The sequence below is a fragment of the Argiope bruennichi genome, chromosome 8 (genome assembly GCF_947563725.1).
Source record: "Argiope bruennichi chromosome 8, qqArgBrue1.1, whole genome shotgun sequence".
In the NCBI taxonomy this organism is placed as follows: domain Eukaryota; kingdom Metazoa; phylum Arthropoda; class Arachnida; order Araneae; family Araneidae; genus Argiope; species Argiope bruennichi.
The window spans coordinates 46,585,059-46,605,215 of record NC_079158.1 but is presented as its reverse complement, the minus strand read 5'-3'; the positions used below and the strand labels follow the sequence as shown (position 1 = coordinate 46,605,215).

At 27.0% G+C, this 20,157-nt stretch overlaps 1 protein-coding gene across 2 annotated transcripts in view; it reads right to left on the bottom strand.

Moving 5' to 3' along the window:
• The window catches only part of LOC129980585 (delta-1-pyrroline-5-carboxylate dehydrogenase, mitochondrial-like), a 38,282-nt gene that overhangs the window by 10,550 nt on the left and 7,575 nt on the right, over positions 1-20,157 (bottom strand). The window contains exons 1-9 of one of the 2 annotated variants that reach the window (XM_056090965.1): positions 11,556-11,709; positions 8,203-8,401; positions 7,260-7,307; positions 5,654-5,809; positions 5,410-5,490; positions 5,094-5,168; positions 3,306-3,380; positions 2,985-3,172; positions 2,058-2,131 (exon numbers count right to left, since the gene is read on the bottom strand). In XM_056090965.1, the coding sequence (XP_055946940.1) occupies positions 2,058-2,131; positions 2,985-3,172; positions 3,306-3,380; positions 5,094-5,168; positions 5,410-5,490; positions 5,654-5,809; positions 7,260-7,307; positions 8,203-8,401; positions 11,556-11,569 (910 nt within the window). In that variant the 5' untranslated portion in view covers positions 11,570-11,709. Of the gene's footprint in view, positions 1-2,057; positions 2,132-2,984; positions 3,173-3,305; positions 3,381-5,093; positions 5,169-5,409; positions 5,491-5,653; positions 5,810-7,259; positions 7,308-8,202; positions 8,402-11,555; positions 11,710-20,157 lie in introns of those variants that run through there. The other variant, XM_056090963.1, reaches the window with a different exon arrangement.

Below are 20,157 nucleotides of genomic sequence, written 5' to 3'. Positions count from 1 at the left end.
ATCTGGGATGACAATGGTTTCACTATTTAAAAAAAAAAATTGGTTTTCCTTTTCATAAAATAACAATTTTAATAAAATGCAAACAAAAAATTAAATGAATAGATACAATAATTCAAATAATTATGACGTATAATTTAGAATAAATAAATTGTTTTAATGAAATAATGGAAAAAATAATGAAATATAAATTTAATATCAATTTGCAGGAACAGTTGTCTATGTTAGAGATATCAGTCCACTTATACTGATTGTAACAAATTCAAACTGCTTGAACAACCTACACCTTGCTGATTTCAGTGTTGCATGCAGTGAGTATGACAGTGATGTATACCAAATAAATGAAGCTCTTTCAAGCTTAAAACGATAAACAGATATTATTTAATAGCAAGTTTTTTTAAAAAATTTATATTAGTAGAATCTGTACATCACTTTTTATGTTTATTTTCATAAAAATATCAATACTAGCATTATTGATTGATTGAAATGAATACAGAGAAGAAATGGAGCTTTATTTTTTATATACAATGAAGCCATTACCATCCCAAATTTATATTTAGTTATGCAAGTTGCCATAATGCAAAGCATTCGTGGAATTAATTTAGAAATTCTAAAATATGTTCTTTTTTTAAAAAAAAAATATATTAAAATTTTAAGTTAGGTTTTAAAGACTTTTTTTTTATTCAAACCTATGTAATTTTGCATATCATAGTAAAGAGTGGGGAAAATGTTGTGAAATGGCACCTATTCCAGGTCTCTAGGTCAATCAGGAGAGCTTCTGCAACAATTCATAAAGTTGTCACTCATTGTTTTTAGCCTCGTTTATGAGAACTTCAGAGATGTGCAATTCAAAAACGATTCAACATATCCCAATAAATTTCATTACAAATCTATGTCTATGCCAAATTTCAAAATGAGATGGTAAAGTTTTCATCTTGTGTTGAGTTGATGACCTTTCTTTGAAATAATAATAATAAATCTTAGTTCCAAGAGAATGTTAAAAGAATGCAATTAAAAAAAATCTTAATTTTAACATTAACAAAAGCATGCAATTTGAATGTTTGAATATGGATTGCTTCATAACATTAAAAACAAGTGCAAAAGATAATATATTAAATTTGTTTTTAATAAATTTTTAAAATTCAAGAAAATAGTAAAACCAAAATAAAATTGATATTATTAAAAAAGTTTATTTTATTTTTGGGATAATCATAATAAACATTTTTGTGATATAATAGTTTTAGAAGATATGCACATAAATTTCCAAAGTTATGTCATAGTGATTATCGATCTTGCAATGTTTACTTGATTAAACTGTTAGAAATCTATATGAATGAATACTGTTTGGGGTGACATACAGAGATCTTTCAAGAGTATTTCTAGCAATATTTGCATCTCCATTATCTACCAAAGCATTAAATTAAATGCACTGTAAAAACTTCCAGTTAAGTTGGTTGAAAATATATGCATAATGAGTTGTTTACAATTTACTACTGTCATTTGGCAATAAGTAATAAGAGGGATTTTTGTTTCAAATATTATATGTACTATATTAAATGATTCTTAATCCATTCCCAGTAGAATGCATAAAAACTTTTATAAATGAGCCATGAAAATTTATATTTTTAACATAAATATTAGTAATATTGATTTGGCTGCCCCCTTCAATCTCTTCTGGAAGAGGGGGGGGGGAGGCAGATCTGAATGATAGACAAGAATTCCTATTTGTTTAAGATAAAATAATAATAAACCAAATATGACAGAAAAACAGTTTTCCCACACTTTAAAAATATGGGAAATTACAGTTAAACGAAAAAAGAAATATTTATATAAGAAATAGTTTTCAAAACAAGATACAATAATTCACATTCATTAACAGTAAAAAAAAAAAAATGTTTGAGAGAACTATATCTACAATCAATAAATTAATTCTATAATTATTTTTATATCTACTATCAGTAAGGATAAAAAAAAGAGAGAGAGAGAGAGAGAGAGAGAGAGAGAAGGCATTTCTCAGATAAAACATTTATAGAATTCAAAAACTGAAAAGCCATACTTGCCTCCAACTAGACGAGGGAAATTTTTGTAAATGTCAATATTTTGGGATGTCAATTTCCATAGCAACTTGAATGTCCTACAAAATATAACTATAAATCACAAACCTTTTATTTATAAGATAAAAGACGGTATACATTTTTAAAAGAAACTTATCTGCATTAACAGCAACAACTCAAAAATGAATTCAGAAAAAAAATTATAATGTTTACATAAAAAATAACTAATTTCTTTTATTTTAAAATTAAATTTAATCATTAAGTTTTTAATTTTCTTTTATAATAATTTTAAATTTTTTTTCAAAATGCTATAAATCTAGATGACTTTTTAAAAATTATTTTTATTTACAAACTTAATAAATATTAACTAATTCTATGTAGATATCTGTGCTCTAATGTCTATATAATCAACTTCAAGAAAATATGTAATATTCACAACCAATAAAACATAAGTATGGGTTCCAGTATTATAACATATATTTTGTTAATGAATATTATGTAGCTTTCCAGAGTAAATAGTTGCATTGCAGGGAAAACAGTTTTACAGATAACTCTGTTGGTTGCTGTGTGGATGTTGGATCAATGACCCCAAACCAAAATTTATGAAATCTTGATACAGGTGGAGGATAAATCACCAGATATTGTTTCAATCAATTTAAAATTGGTAAAGTTTTGATCTCAGGCAAGTTTAAAAAGTATAAAACTAAAATAAAATAAACATTGCATGTTTCACCAAATTCAACAGGATGCAACAAAAAGGCCATTCTTGTTTCTTTTGTTATACAACAAAAGCATTACTGTATACAACTAATATCGGAGACAGAGAGAAGAAATTTTTGATTTTACTAGAAAATAAGATAATTCAATTGACAACTATAGTTGTGATTGCCTGTTAATACACATATGAAACACTACTAACAAAAGCAAACTTACGTCAGACTTCCAGTGAAATTGATGCCAGCAAGATCCTCCGATGTAGATATAACATCACCAAACACAGGACCATCAGCTGGAATAAAATTGATTACACCTGGGGGAAATCCAGCCTCTTTCAGCAATTTAAAAATGATATAGTTTGAAAGCATTGCAGTATCAGATGGTTTCCACAGAACTACATTCCCCTGAAATCCAGAATTTTATATTAAATAATAAATAGCAATAAAACAGAAAAGATAATTATTACAACATACAATAATAATAATAATTAGAAACAAAACCAGAAGTTAAAAAGGAAATCATGGAGGTTTAACTTACCATTAAAGTTGGACCAGAGGCAAGGTTTCCACCAATAGCTGTAAAGTTGAAAGGGGAAATTGATGCAATAAAACCCTACAGAATGAAGATGAAATTTAAATTCATTTATAGCAAATACTTCATATTTAGCAAAAGAGGAAGATTTAAAAACAAAACATAAATGATTCAAATCTAATTTAAACTAAATGTTCATATTCATACTGTTAAAAATTAAACATGCCTTAGTTGATTTTAAAAATTAAAATTTCTTCATGTTTTCAGCAAAGCATTTCATAAAATTCTCCCAAATCATAGATTAATAGAAATGTACAAATTTGGAAAATTAAATAAGCTGTAATTTTTAAAAAGCCAATAATTAATTTTATTTCATAAGATATCCTTAGATAATGCAAGAAGTAATAAATTTAAACAAATACAGCAGCGCAAATTTAATTTTCTACAAGAAAAAATGTTATGAGTAAAATAGCTAATTTCTTTTTGAAATACTGATACAATAAATGCTTCCTGCTAAAATGAAGTAAAACACACCCCTCCCCTCTCAAGATTCATCTATACATTATGTTACCATAGAATTAAGAGACTCTACAAAAGAACATTTCATCATTTTCAGCAAAAGTTACTATAAGTGTAGTTGTAAATTAAACACTACTGGAACAATCTAATCAGAATAATATTGTTGGGGAAGGGAGGGTACAAAACAGTTTAATTATACTAGCATTCAACTTTGGAGAAAGATTAAAACGTTTTTTTATGAACTTTACAATTTTGAACTGTGATGATATGGATGTTCAAGTTGGCTCTCTATTTTTCAAACTTCCAAACCAGATTAGGCAGATTATTTGCCCCTGACAGATTTTGATTGAACCAAATTTCTTTACAAGGTGGTTCTTTGATAAAATTTATTTTGATACCCAGTGATCTCCAGCCCAGACCATACAACCAAGCCATGAGGTACAGAATGGACAAGCTGATAGGAAGGGTGTATATTTTGCAGTTATTATTATTAATTTTATTTTTGATTGAATATTTATAAAAAGCTATAGTAATCAAAAACATAAATATAAAAAAATGTTTAATTAAAATTTTTTTTAGATCTATTTCAAATAATTCTAAAATTAAGTACTTTTAATATAAAACCAAGCTGTTAAAACAATGTAGAAAATATCAGTCTTCATAAAATACATTTAAATATCTGTAACCTAGATGTTTCTTACCCTTTCCTCCACTGCTTGCAGTAGTTTATTTATTTTTAAATTTGAATCAAGGCTAATAGTACAAAAATCATGCTGCTTTAAGGAGGCTTCTTGCATTTTCTTCTTTTCTGTTTTAATCTCCTACAGTAAAAATTAATAAACAGTGCCAAAAGGCATTCTAACTCCACCACATTATTGATGGTCAAATCACCATCAAGCCTTCCTTTTAGCTAAACTGTATCAAGGGACTAGCTTGGAACAATCAATGTACACAGATATTCAAAACCGTATAATAAAAGGATCTATGTAAATGAGATCTGAACCACAAGAGCATCTGATCAACAGAAATCATTATTAGACACCAATGGGTGACTGGAAAATGTTACCCATGTTCAACATCCCATGTTGTAATCAAAATGTCAATATTAATAATAATGTATCAACGAAATGATATGCATTGATAAAATTAAACTGCCATAAATCATTCAAATAAGTTCCATTACACTTTCAACAACATGGATAAAAAAATTTTTTCAAAAAAAAAAAAAAAAAAAAAAGAGAGAGAGAGAGAGAGAGAGAGAATACAATATCTTACTTCAATTCCTCTAAATCGAAAAGAATTTGTAGTTGTTTTTGGATCTGGACTAAGAGGCTGATATTTTGTTAATTCCTGGAGGAAAAATAAATAAATAAAACATAATTTTAAAATATTTAAATTTAAAAGAAGTTTGAATAATTTAAAAAACAATTTAATGTTAAGAAGATCATTTTTTAAAACAATTTATGAAAACTAAAATTTCAAATATTTGTTTCAAAATAAAGGGAAAATAATTTTTGAAAGTTATATGGTGTGAAATAAGCAGCAAAAAGTCAATTTTAACAAAATTATATAATTACTAACAAAAACATACTTTGGCAAAATATGCATTAAATCGAAAAAAGTCAGCCAATTCTGCAGCAGCATCAATTTCAGCCTGAATAATATTCTTTCCCTAAAAATGAAACGAACACAGTAAACAAACTGATATTTATTAGAGAAAAAAAATTTGTGGAGGTGTATTCATTAAAAATTGTTTCATATTCATATTTCAGATTATATAAGAATATTTTTCATAAAATAATTTAATTTTAAAGGAAAAAATCTTAAAAACATACCTGACCCAGCATAGTTGCAGCATTAAGATCCATTCTATATTTTCCACTCACAAGATCAGCAGCTTTTAAAAATAGCTTAATGCGATCAGAAAGTGGTGTCTTTTCCCATTGTTCACGAACTGCTAAACTTTCAAATATGGCCTTTTTTATCATATCCTGTAATTCAAAAGCTGAATATTAATATGCAGAAATGTATAAGTTTCCCATTTATTTATATATATATACATATATTAAAATAAACCTTGAGCACTGCTAATAAAAATTAGGGATATAATTAAAAATAGAGATAATTACATATTTTCTAAGAACAACCCAATGAAATCAAAAGATATGATGAGCAAATTACAGTATACTATTAATCCATTAATGCTTATCCACAAAATTAATACTATTAATCTATTAATGTAAAACTAAATTTAAAGCTGTAAATTTCTTTTAAATTATATTAACAATACCTAGATCGCGTAAATGTGTAGTAAAATTAAATCACAAATAAAAAAAATAGATAAAATGATTTTAAAAAAATCCTTTTGCCTATTTTATGGAAATATCTTAAATTCTTTTTTTTTTAAAGATGGCAAATATCATATAATAAATATTAAAAAATATTATTAAAATTTTTTTGATTATCTTGAAAATAAATCAGAGGAAAAAAATTCAAGATAATGATATTAATTTAGTAATTTAATGGGTGGTATATGCCACTTGAAAATTGTTTTTAAGCTGAGGAATACATATCAGAGAATTAGGCAACGCAAGCAAGAAATAAGGTAGAAACAATGATATGTTTACTTTATTCATAGAAGTAAAATGCAAATATGCTGGGCAATAGCAAGTTAAATTTTGTTGCTACATATTATATAAAATGTTAAGATTTACAAATTATAAATTAAAAAATTTTGGTTTCAATAAAAATTCTTTAAAAAAAAATCAAAATTTTTTTTATGGTTTCTTAAAATTTAAATTAACTAATAATAAAACTTAAAAATATATCTTTCTAATATACAAAGCTTTCCAGTAACAACAGAATGTATGCCTAAATATTAATTATTTAAAGACATATGGGAAAGATAATTTAAAACAGTGACTACAATATGCATCAACGAAGTTTTAGTAAGCTGCATGGTATATACTTCTTTTAAGATATAGTAAAGAAAGTAGAAACTAGTTAGAAGTTAAACTAAAAAGAAAATAACTGCTGGGAATGGGTCAATAAAATAAATTCTGAAGCATTATTTCTGGGGTAATTGGAAACATACCATGGCAATAATGAATATTGCTGTAACTGAGAATAATTAATTAATAAATTATTTTTTTAAAAATCATTGTTCAATAAGTCCTCCAGGATATCATTATGGACTTAGGTAAATGTATATGTGTATTTTCCACATCATACAATCATTAAAAAAATAACAATGTCTGTAAAATTTGTTTACAGTTACTCTAACTGACCTTGCAAATGTTATTAGGGAATTAATGGGAAAATATTTTTCCAAAAATGCCCCCATATAATAAAAGATTTTAAAGGTTACTTGGAAATTTTAAGTATTAAGCAGAAAAGTACATCAGTGCCATAAATCTATAATAATAGCTGAACTTTACTTACAGAATTAGCCCAATAGTATTTCGCAAGTTTCTTTCCATGATCAAATGGCTGGAAAAAAAAAGGACAGAAACAATAAAAATATTATTAAACAAAATTATATTAAAATAATTACATTATATTATTTACAAAAATTATTACTATCAAATGTCTCTCATAGTTAAAATTTTAATAAGAAGAATGCTGGTTTTGCTGTTATTTAATAGATTACAAAGCTAGCAGTTTTAATATAGCTACAAATTTATATTTTTACTTTCTTGCTAACAAAGTATATAAAGAAAATAATAATAAAATTCAAACTCAAGACTATGATGAGTTTCAGCATTTTAGATCATCCTGAATTTGAAAGACTCCTTTTTGAGGGCTGGGGGATATTACATAGACAATGAAAAACATAATTATGCCATCGGTCTTATTAAATACAGTGCCTCAAAATATCCTGGATAAAATTTAAAAAAATCTTACAAGATGTTTTACTACCAAATTTGCAGATTTTTTTATTAAATTTTAGACAAAAACCACCTATGTTAAGTCTGTACATCTGCCAATGTTCTTGTAAATAAAACAAATAAAAAAAAAAAAACCCAATAAAAGCTAGAAAGATAAAATTTCGCAGATAACTTTATTATCAGAACTGTGGAGATATATCTATTTTGTAAATTATTCGAAAGTTATCTAATGTAAAATTGATATTTGGTTCTGACACCAAAATTACACACCTGTATCAATTCTTGAACATAATGAGCAAAAAGGAAGGCATCCAAAATACATTCTCATTTTGCTTCCTCTGCCCCCCCCCCCAACTATATAACAATGAAATATAGAATACTGAATAACGTCAAAGTCAAAAAGGAAGGTGGTACTCCTATTTGTATTCACATTAGCTATTACGTGTTTGTTGAATCATAATGGAATGCCATTCATTCATAGACCCACATCTACTTACCATTACTTGGTACTTGGCATCTCCAGAATAAATTTCTTTATCGCCAATAATGATAGGAATTTCAGTACATGTATTTTGGTATTTCGCTACAGCATCAAATAATTCCTTCCGCTCCTTGCTATCCTTCAAGTATTGATAAACTGGTTCATTCTTCACCTGAAAGTCTTCTATTTTTGCTGCCACAGAAATAGGCTGGACTCTGAAAATATGAATAACAATAATTTATGATTTTAAAAAGCTAAATAAGGAAGAAAATTTGGACTTAAAAAAATTTAATCATAGCAAAAAGGAGCTATTTAAAAAGCTTGCTAAAAATGTAGAATTTATTTAGCAAATAAATCCTATGAATAACAGATCTTGGATATCTATATACCAGATTGATGTCCATAATGAAACTAAAAATAAGAAGTAATAACAGTGGAAACTGCTATATTAATTTACAAAAAAATGCCAGTTACAAGGTACAACAGTCATATATAAAATTCATTCAATTAAAAAATAATTATATAAATAAAATAATGATTTTCTTCCTTTACTGATGTATTTCTTTCTTTTATGGTGAAGTTTATCCCCTGAAATGATGTTATCATTTCTGAGGATATACTTCTGATGATCTGGGGCTTCAAACCATAAAATATTTATTCATTGAAAATTAGCATCCAAATATCCATAATTATAGTTATCTAATTGTTATTATTAATTTTCCTCAGAAGAAAATTCTTTCAAAGTTGCAGTTTTATTTTGCTGCAACTAATCAAATCTTTAATTGGAAAATAAATCCATATGAAGTAACAAGAGAAAAAAAAATTTTTTTTAGTAGAATCCACTGATATTTTTATCGAAAAAATTGTTTTAATTCTATAAAGTTTTATTTTGAAAAATGTAAAAGCATTTAAATTAAACGAAACAAAAGTACTAAATGTCAATTATTTGGATGTTCATAAGTTTTAATTTATTACAATGTTAATACCCTTATGTGGATTAATTGATAACTATTATCAATTAATCCACATAAGGGGAAAAAAACTCTAATAAACAGTCTGTGGATAATCTTTGTTATTACTATCTTTCATCTTGCACATCTGTTTATACTACATATCGTCTTTCCGTCATCCCTATTTGATGAAATCTCCCCTCCCCTTCTGTCTTTATCATGACTGATAAAGAATTACTTCAGATATAGCATTCTTTTCATTAATTTATCTACATATCTTGATTCTCATAAACTCAAAGCAAGTTCTTACTTTCCTAGTGATTGGAATATATTGGAAACAAAATCCCAGTTTTAAAAGGTCATTCTAAGAAAATTCAGCATAATAACAGCAAATGAAAAAAAAAAAAAAAATTATAAGAAATATGAAAAATTATTTATCATGTTAATTTTAGAATAAAAATTCATACATTCATTTATCTAAATTTTAAATTTCGTTAGATATGGAAAAATATCCAATGTTTTAGGAAGTGACCCAGAAAAGGTGATAAATGTGAAAAGGAAAAAAAAAAAAAAAAAAAAAAAAAAAAAAAAATCAGATTTATTCTTTTAAAAATTTGAATTAAAAATTAAGCAAAATATCAATGTTTTTCTTTGATAAAATAATGATTTTTACATCACCTGATGAATAAAAAAAATTATGTATTTAATGTTACAATTTTAACAATTTTTGAAAAAATATTTTTACGTATATATAATAGCAATTTATTTTATAATTATAATGAAATTCAAATTGCTTTCATTGATGATAATAAAGGTATATATATTCAGTTAATTTTTGAATATTGATTTAGCATCTTTAATAAAATTCTTGTAATAATTAACAGCAAAAATTTCACTTCAAAATAAGGTTAAAGAAATTTTTTTGAAAGTTTTTCTTTTTTTTTTTAATATATATAACTGTTTTTCCCAGTAACACAAACAGACATTTAAAAATATATTATCACTGCTTTACATTATTTTTTTATTGTAGTGAAATGAATTTTTCACTGAATCAACAAATAAAAACTCAAAATATTATAAAAACTACAAAGTATATTCTAAAGTGCATACAATATTTCAAAGCTGAATTATCCAACTACCCCTCTCCCTTTTTTTTTTAAATAATTTGTATTTATCTATAAGTTAATATATTACTTTTATAATTTCCAATTTGAAATTGATGTTTAAATATTAGGTGAGATGACAATGAATTAGGAAGATGCATAGCACAAAGAAATAACAATATGAAAGTTCAGAAATAAACTGAGTTAAATGCCTGTAAGGATACTTAGCTGAAGAAGTAATTGTGATCATGTTACATATTAATGATTTAATTGAAATTTCCACCACAAAATAATAATGACGTATTTGCTGGTACTGCTCAATGATGGCAGTTAGTAACAAATGTATAACTATGACATAATTCAATGAACAGATTGTAATTACATAACAGTCAAGATTCATATTTGTTTAAAAATTAAATTTAAAATGTATTAAAAGTGCAGTTAGTAATTTGCTTTTCGGCAGAAATTTTTAGATTTTACCAAAATACCTTTTCAGATAAATTTGAAAAAAAAAAAAAAAAAAAAAATCAGAAAAAATTGCGCAAACATTTTTCAGAAAAAAATTATATTCAAAGAGTTTTTTTTTTTTTTTTTTTCCCTCTTTCTTTCTTCCACAGAATACCTTTTAAGTTTTTATTCTGCCTCACACTGTATAATAAATAGTGCATGAAACTTTTCATACTTTTATAATTCAATCAGCTTAACTAATAAGCAGATTTTTTTTTGTTTTTTTTAATTTTATGAAACAAAATATGCAAGCTATTTATAAAAAGAAAAATTTCTAAGAAATACATATAACTTAATATTATGAATAAGTAGAAAAATCTAAAAACACTTTTAATATTTTTCACTAATTAAAATAATTAATGAAAAATTTAAATGTATTGTTTACTTATTAAAATGAAATGTTAAAAAAAATTCTTTGGAATAAATTTTTATCACAATTTGTATAAATTTAATAAGACTTTGAAATGCATATTTATTAAATAATAATATAGTTCGTACATAGATTTAGATGCAAATAAATTAATATAAATTAGCAAATAAATAATAAATTATATATAAATATGAAAGAATTAATGCAACTTTTAATTATTGCATTTTTTCAGTAACGCTTATACGTTCTTAAAAAATGAATTAAGAAATAGCCAATGATAATTCCAATAGAAAGACAAAACACAATAAATTCGACATAAGTAAAAAAATATCATTTGAATTATTCAAATATATTTTATCAATACTTCTAGGTGATTGAAAAAGTTATTGATTTATGTGCTAAAAAGATATCAAAAATAAGACGAAAGAAAACAACTCACTGTTCAGATTCCATGTTTTAACTAACAGAGTAAACGGATATCTTCCTTCAGCAATTCAGATCCTAATAAGAAAATGTATCTAGGAATGGCTCTTACGTGATATCAGAATAAAATCTAGAAATGATAGACAGAGGCGCCGGTGTGACCACAATCAGAAACTAAAACAAAAAATAATTACACGCCGGGTGTACGAGACGTGTTGAGTTGAGCATAAGCTGACAGAAATGTGATCGATCGTAACGGGAACAAATTTATTTAGGATTTCCGCTTTTGCCACGAATACTGTAACTTATGTGACATTCTTCATGAATAAGTAAATCAAGTAGTCTGGCATTTTAAAATAAATCTAAATGCAAAATCTTTCTATTATGATAGTTGAGATTTTGTTTTTCATTTTAACTCTCTTTTCTCCACACCTTCATTAATAAGTTAATTTTCCAAAGTTCTGCTGCTCGTGAAATTTTTTTAAAAGGGGAAGGGGGGGGGGTAGAAAACTGCACTATTCGATAGCAATTTTTCAATATCTTATCGCACAGTTACAGAAATTATATTCCAGTCGAATACCATGAAAAATATATGATCTAATTAAACAGGAGTCATTATCAATAATATTTTATATACCTTTCACAATAAAAGCAAAAAAAAAAAAAAAAAAAAAAGCCCCAATCTCTACTAATAATAAACACGAATGCGTGTGTGTTGGTGCTCAACATGACAGACTTTGACCTACAGCAATTAAATTTGGATATTTAAATTATATACCTTGAAGGTTAAAAATGTGTACCTTGGAGCGATTTTTTAAAACTTTAAATAATGAAAAATTAAAATGAATTTTAGAATCTTTCTGCCTTACTTTTTTTTTAACTTATCGCACAAAAATGTTTTACGACGTTTCAATTTTTTTAAATACATTTTTAAGGATACCAGCTTAATAGTCGTACGAATTTTTCCTGAGTTTAAGTAATTTTCTTTGAATTGTTTTTTTGTTAAATTTCCAAGAACAGATTACATTTTTGCTCTGAAATTCAAACAGTTTTCATAGTTTCATAAAATATTTCATCGCGTGCTTTTCTTTTGTTGTTGAAAATTATAGAAGGAGGATTTTGTTTAGTATCAGTATAGTTTACAAGACAAATAAAAGAGTGATAGGAAGTTACAGGATTGAAATTTTTATGATGTCATGAGACTAATCTCCATAGAAAGATTTCATATATTAAACAAAGAGAACTGAAATAAGACAATGAAAACAACATGGCTTTTTATCAGTCAATTTGGAGGAATCATGGGCACGAAGTTATACTAAACGTTTTATTTGAAAACAAATATAACCAAAATTCTCAGCGAACTGATCGTCTGATACGACTGGTAAATTAGTAAATAAAAGTAAGCAAATGAAAATAACGATTCAATAATTTTGGATAATGTTAAAAGAATTTCAGAACTAACTAAATCAATACATAGCTTTACAAAAAAAAAAAAAAAAAAAAAAAAAAAAAACCTTTGTTAAATTTGAATGTAATGAAGTCATGGTATTTCAATATATTAAATACGATGAGGTAGTACACTTTTGAAATTTATTCGCCTTTTGTAGAAGGGGGAAAAAAAATTACGAAATGAAACAACAAATTGAAATGCAATATACATTAGATATTATGAATTTACAAAAATTGAATCCAATTCAGATTTTAAGAATTCATAAACGTTAAATATGAAGCATGGGCATTTCTAAAACAAGAAAATTAATTATGAATTAAAAATAAGGCAGCTGATTAAAGATTAAATTCAGAAAACTAATTATGTCAGCACTTTAATACAGATTTAGAATGAATTATTTGTATTTATATCTTGTTTCGAAGCAACATGAGGGTTATTTTGAGATCTTAGTAATTTTTAACCGTCGTCAGAAAACGAGGATGACATCTAAGTTGATATTTCCTAATCAAATTTCAGCATCCACTATTGGGAAAATATTTAATCCTCTATTAAAAATATTTAATCAAGAAATTTCCAAAAGCATGTAAATAATGATAATTTAAGCGAACGGAAATAGCATCTTTAAAAACCAAGAAAAAGATAACAAAATTCAGCTGCAATAAATCGATAAAATGCATTTTAATTCAATTTTTATTTTTATCAGTAACATTAGAGTATTTCTATATAAAAGGCTTCTACAATCTTCACTAATGGTTTAGATAATTTTGGACTAGTAACCACTTCGAGAATTTTTTCCAACCAGAAAGCGGGGCGGTCGTTGATTGATCTAAAATAAAGAAACTAAAAGTTTATGATTCGCTCACTTTTAATCCAGAACTTTTTCTGCTCAAAATATTAAAATGTTGGAGCGTCAAGAATATTTTACTAAATATGATAAGCAGGATTGGGAGAATTTTCCACATGAGGTACAAGACTATCTCTAATTATTAGACCACGATAAGAGTGAACATTCTTTTACTATATACTTATTCATACAACATTGAATATCTTGCTTCTGTAAACACTTTCGTAATAGGTCAGTTTTTCATTTTATTAAGCATTTAAGATAGATAGCCCAAACAGGCTAATGAGAGATATTAAATGCTGGTCTGCTTTTTAAACTTTTAGGCTCATTTTTTGGTTCCAAAACACGTCAAAGGTAGGAAGAGAGTCAAAAGATATATAGCAAGTATTTCTTTCTTTCAACTTGTCCATTACAATAAATCAATTTCAAAAAGTATGTATTACTTCCTTATTTTCTTTGATATCAATGCTTTACTTCCTGTTTTGTCAACATTGCAAAACTGTTATGAATGCAAACCTACCAAAGAACATTTTTTTTTTCTTTTGTCATCAGACAATTGTTGAGTCACAAATTAATTTAATTAATGAATTTTAACCTGAAATTAACTTTTATTCGATTTGTATCACAATGAAATATTTCGCCATACCTAATTAATAGATGTAATGCAGCAAAATTAGATATGATATCGACATCTTCTGATCAATGCGCGTGAACAAACTGTGTCAATTTCTATGTCCTTCATAGAAAAGCATGAGATGAATTCCTTTATAAGGTCTTCTGACACTTTATAATTATTAATTAATTTTAATTTGTTCATAGGGGTCCTTTTCTTGGATTGATAACATAAAAATTGTGAGAATTAGTACTAATCAAGACAAAAAGGATGTTTTAATTAATTTACCTCTCATAAGTAAGCTTAAAAGAATTACCGCAAAGATAACTAATAAAGAACGTCAGCATGCATTGGCACGCCGCTGGATGCGGAACCGTAAAATTTGGCATAAACATATTTTGGAAAGAAACTGAGAGTTTGAAATTTTGATTAATTAAAAATGTTGGCCATTTTTTTCCTTCATAGCTTTGGAACAATTACATGTTTGTTTGTTTTTTCATCTTACAAAATGATTAAAAATAAATGTAATTATATTTTACAACAATACATTATTGTGACGAAATTCATAAATTTTTCATTGTTCCTGCAAATAATTTATTCCGGTTTTTCTGCCATTTATAGGTAAGTAGAAAATGAAAATTTAGCCCTTTTTCTGCATGTTGAATAAATTTTTCAAAACATGATTTTAATAATTTTTTATGATAATTGCAAATAAGAGAAGGTAAGAAATTATGAAAATGTTTTGAAGCTCCGATATTTCTTATTATTGCGTTTTCTGTAATATCATCAGATGTATAATACTATACCATTAACATTTAACAAAGTAACCACTCAAATCTGAAATAATAATAATAATAATAATTTCCCGCGCGAACAACACCCATTTGCTAGTTAACAATATTTCCCTAGTTTTTATTAGTAGAAGAAGCAAGGACAAATAATCAACAGTTCAACATTACTTGAAATAATGGTATATTAAATAAATGTTTATATTTAATACAAAAAATTATTTTTATTTATTGTCTAGATTTTAGCAAGCCAAAATTTGCTGGTTACGGGGGGGGGAGAGGGGAGGTCCATCTTTTATCTCATGTTCTCTAATTTGCTATCATGCAAAATTAAACCTGGGTGAAATAAAAACAAAATAATATTCTTGCTATCATGATTTGAACCATTTAATTGCTACTTAACAAAAAATTTATTTTTTTGCTTGCCAATTCATATATTTGAGCATCAATTTCGCAACCTCTGCAGATTTTTCAGCCATCAGTTTCATTTTTCTTTTCTTTTTGCAACAATTTAATTTGCAGAGCTCTATATTATATCTAACACGCTCTAATTTTGCATACTGAAGCAAATCCTTTGAAATCTCTTAAGACATTTTCATAAAAAGTTTATGTCAATTATGTCTTAGACCAATAAAAGAGCCTTCATTCAGATTTTCAACAAATATATTCCTTGTTGATACTAAATCCCCTTTCCACAGTTGCGCTGCCACACAAGAATTATTTTTACAACTTCTCGAAAATCAGAAAATATTTGAAACTCAAATCTTTAGAATAGAAATCAGCTAAACAAATTTGATATTAAATTAAACAAATTGTTCTTTGTATTCAATTTTTCTTTTTTTAAGTAAAAATTCACATTGGATCTTTGCACGTTTTCAACATGCAGTGGAAATTTAGAATAAACAAGTTGAAACAAATCAACCATTCGCTTTTCATATAATAATGCATTGTTTCTCAATAAACGTTAAGTCAAATAAGATGCAATTTCAATTTTGGTATTTTTTTTCCCTCGGTCTAGGAAATAAATTGGACTGATCTATGCAGAAAAAAAGTTGAACAAGTATAAAAGGGATGAGCTTCCGCGGTTTAACAATTGTGAATGGTGCTGTTTTGTTTTTAAGGCAATGATGGTAATTTTTTATTCGTGTAATGCTTAATGAGATCGACATTTCTTAGATGAAAAAATTAAGAAATCTAAAATTCCTTGTACTTTCCGGGTTTTTAATGAAAATTTTAAATTTCCCAGCATTTCTCCTTTTTATAGGTTTAAAAATTCCCTGTATTTTCCCAATTTTCTCGAGCAGAGGCAAATTTACATAAAGCTTGAAGTTTTTCTTTCTTATTATAATAAGAAAGAAAAACAATTCAATAAACAAAATTTCTCTAAATTATCGAAAAAATTATGAAACATATTCGGTATTATACAATAAATTCAGATATTGAATGATTTTTCCTTTTATCCTGATATATTTTATTAGCATGTATTGATCCAGGAAGTAAGTTAGTGGATTATTTGAAGTCCAATCTAACCACATTTCAAAGGAAAGCTCAAATTTCAAGTGGAATGACAGATGAAAAGAAATCGCAGGTGCACATCATAATGAACAATCTAGAGCAAGCTACTTGTCAATTAAATTTAAAAATACTTTTCCCAGTGCACCATTAATACAAGCTATGTATAAATATATTGCAACGAAAATGTTTGCAAGTAGTTAATCTAATCAGCTAGTCGATAAAGCAGAGCAGCTCAAAATAAAGCAGTTTTTGTAATGAATGTAAATATTCCAAATTAGAAAATTACTTTTAAAAAGCGCTATATAAATTTTTAATTATCTTTTAATTATCAGTAGAATTTGCAAAAATTCTACTGAAACAGTATTAAATGTTTTTACATGTAAAAAAAATACAGACATTCATGCTAGACACTTCATACAAGATTATTTATAATCATGCTGTCGCAGGTAGGAACTCCATTTCTGAACACCTGCGAAAAGCAAACGTCGTTAAAAGGAATCTGGCAAATCTGATATCTGTTCCTTTTCCACACATGCATATTAATGACAGGCAAAGAAATATGTGTTTGCAGCACGCACACAATCTATCCGCAGTTTCGAAAGCGGCTGTCAACTTGGTTGGTCGAAGAATCCGGTATCATATTTGAACATATTGCTAAAGATACCAAATTATTTAGGATGCACTTTAAGCAACACCTCCTAAAGTACATTAGGAGGTGTTGTTTCAAGTGGTTAGCAATTTTTTTTACAAGAGGAAACGGAGCTAAGAAATAAAAAAGCGTGCTTGTAAGCCAATAGAAATAATAGTCTTCATTCAATGATTTTCCCTTTAACGAAGTTTTTTTTATAATGCTTTGATTTTAAATGATATTTGCGTGCTATTCATTCTCCATATTACGAAAAAAAAAAAAAAAAAAAAAACCCTATATAAGAAAGTTTTCCCGACAAAATGTTTTAAAAAAATCATCTCCTTCCCTTACCCCCAAATTTTGCGATGTTCATTTGTTGAAGTTGCAACAAAGCAAAACAGATTGCCGTGAAAACTGGTAGCATCTAAGAGACATAGAAGCTATTTAAAAGTAGTAAAATATCACTGTATAATCTGCACGTTGATGAAGACATAGTGAGCGTTGAATATTTTACGGAATATGACATATCGCAGAAAATTCCACAATTAATGAAGACACAACAGAATAAATGAATTTATTTTAAAAAATTAAACAAAGGGATGAAGTAATTTTCAATGCAATAAGAAGACGATTACAGATTCAAGAAAACGTTAAGCATAATATGTTTCATTTTCTGGGCTCTATTATAAGATGATTGCAAATATGATTTAATATATACAAGATATCTACTCTAATTGGTGCCTGACACCTAATTTGTAAACTTTTAGTAACAGACATGCATCTGTTGACAAATGGTCTAAATGAAATAAATAATTATATTTTATATAATTTGAGTTAATAAATGCTGATGATTACGAATTTTAAATTTTTACATATACTTTGTGCCTTGTGAATGATATTTAACAAAATATTCTTAAGACGCTAATATTTTAAATAAAAAGAGCTGCACTTCAATCAATTAAATCAATCATTAAAGCTTTCCGACTTATGAAAATTTCAACATCACTATTCTATAAAATCGGATGATTATAGATGACTACTTCATCGGCCGTCTCAAAAACGCCACTCATGTCACAAAGTTTCTAAGAAGTGATTGGCCTAGATTATGAAAATGTTGATTGTTCTAATATTGTAATATTCAAAACTTAATAAATCGGTCAGATTTGAGAGCAGAAAATAGAAACGTTTATTTATTTAAGAGTTCATTAGTCAAGAATATTTTACAGAATATGATTCCTTAGGACCAAAAGACTTTAAGATTTAAATTTCATAATTTTTTGATGATGATGATGTCATGGCCGCGATACTACAGAGAGGGGGTGCAGTAGCTTCTAAGGATAAAGACCCCTGAACACCAGGGGGCAGAAGTCTGACTTCTAGCTCATATGAAGATGACACTCACACATTCGCTTGCACAACCCCTTTTTACAGGAGGGGGGGGGGGCACTTTCACACACCTCACAGATAGAACACAGGTTGAGGACAACCATGCCCGAACCAGGTCCAGATCACGGGGAAGACGCGCTATTCCCATGCCAGGACGCCGGCTTCATAATTTTTTGAAATATATTTTAAACCGAAAAAAATAAAGCATTATTATTGAAAGCGTTTATATCCATTAAAAAATAAAATTAAAAACTGATTTTTTTCATTGAATCCGTGCAATTTTTGGTGAATAATTCTTTGAGATATAAATTATGAAAATTATTCTATAGTCGCACATAAGACTTCAATGCCGAACGACTCTGGCTTTCAGTTCTCATTTTTTTAAAGACATACTGGGATTCACTAAAATATATATTAATTGTAGTTTTATTATTTCCACTTTAATTTGAATTTTACGGGCATTATAAAAGTTAGAGGAAGACGCGTAATATAATAAGCAGAACGGCTTAAGGCCTACATAATAGTATAAGTGAATGATATGACTATCAAAATTTGAATCCTAAAACATTTTACTGATATAACTATTATGAGAACAAGTTACATTAAATATTAATTGAACGTTTTAGCGAGCATTAATACTGGTGAATCGGCAGGTCGCCAAAGGCAGCAAGTATTTTAAGAATTTTTAAATATAGATAAAGCATTTTCACCCCGAACAACACCGGATTATATCCAATACATCCTGATAATTGATTTTTCAATTTGATAGCATATCACAAGAAAAAGATCAAGTTTTCATAAACAGAAGTAGAAATATCCGGAAGAAAAACCTGATCAAGTCTGATAAGAAAGGGAAATTAATTAAAGTAGCACCTCGGATATTTTGCAAGTTGTAAATCAGGTTGCTCAGAAAAGTCAGACGACTTACGCTCGTTTTAAATTTAAGCACCTGAAGCTATCAAAGCAATAAATATTGATACAGTAAATGCCAGGGCCTTTAGGACGGAACAATCAAGCTTATCTCTCATAACAATTTAAAAATAATTTTAAAGTTGTAAATACATAAAAACAAATAACGGAATATTATATTATCATAAAAATAAGGAAAATCACAGAAAATCGCTCTCAGTGATTTCAATAAAACGTTTCAGTAATGGAATTATTTTTGAAAGCAGTTCTGTATGTCCGATTTATGACACGTTATTTCTAATTCAAGACATAACATAATTAACATAGACATAGACATAAGTTAAATTTGGTCATTTGGATGAGTTCGAAGTGCTATATTGTTCACCACTCGTTGTTTACCACAGATTACTGCGACTGAAACATTAATTCATACGAACTATCATACAATTACCAAACTTTGTTGATTTATTTAAAAAATTAAAATT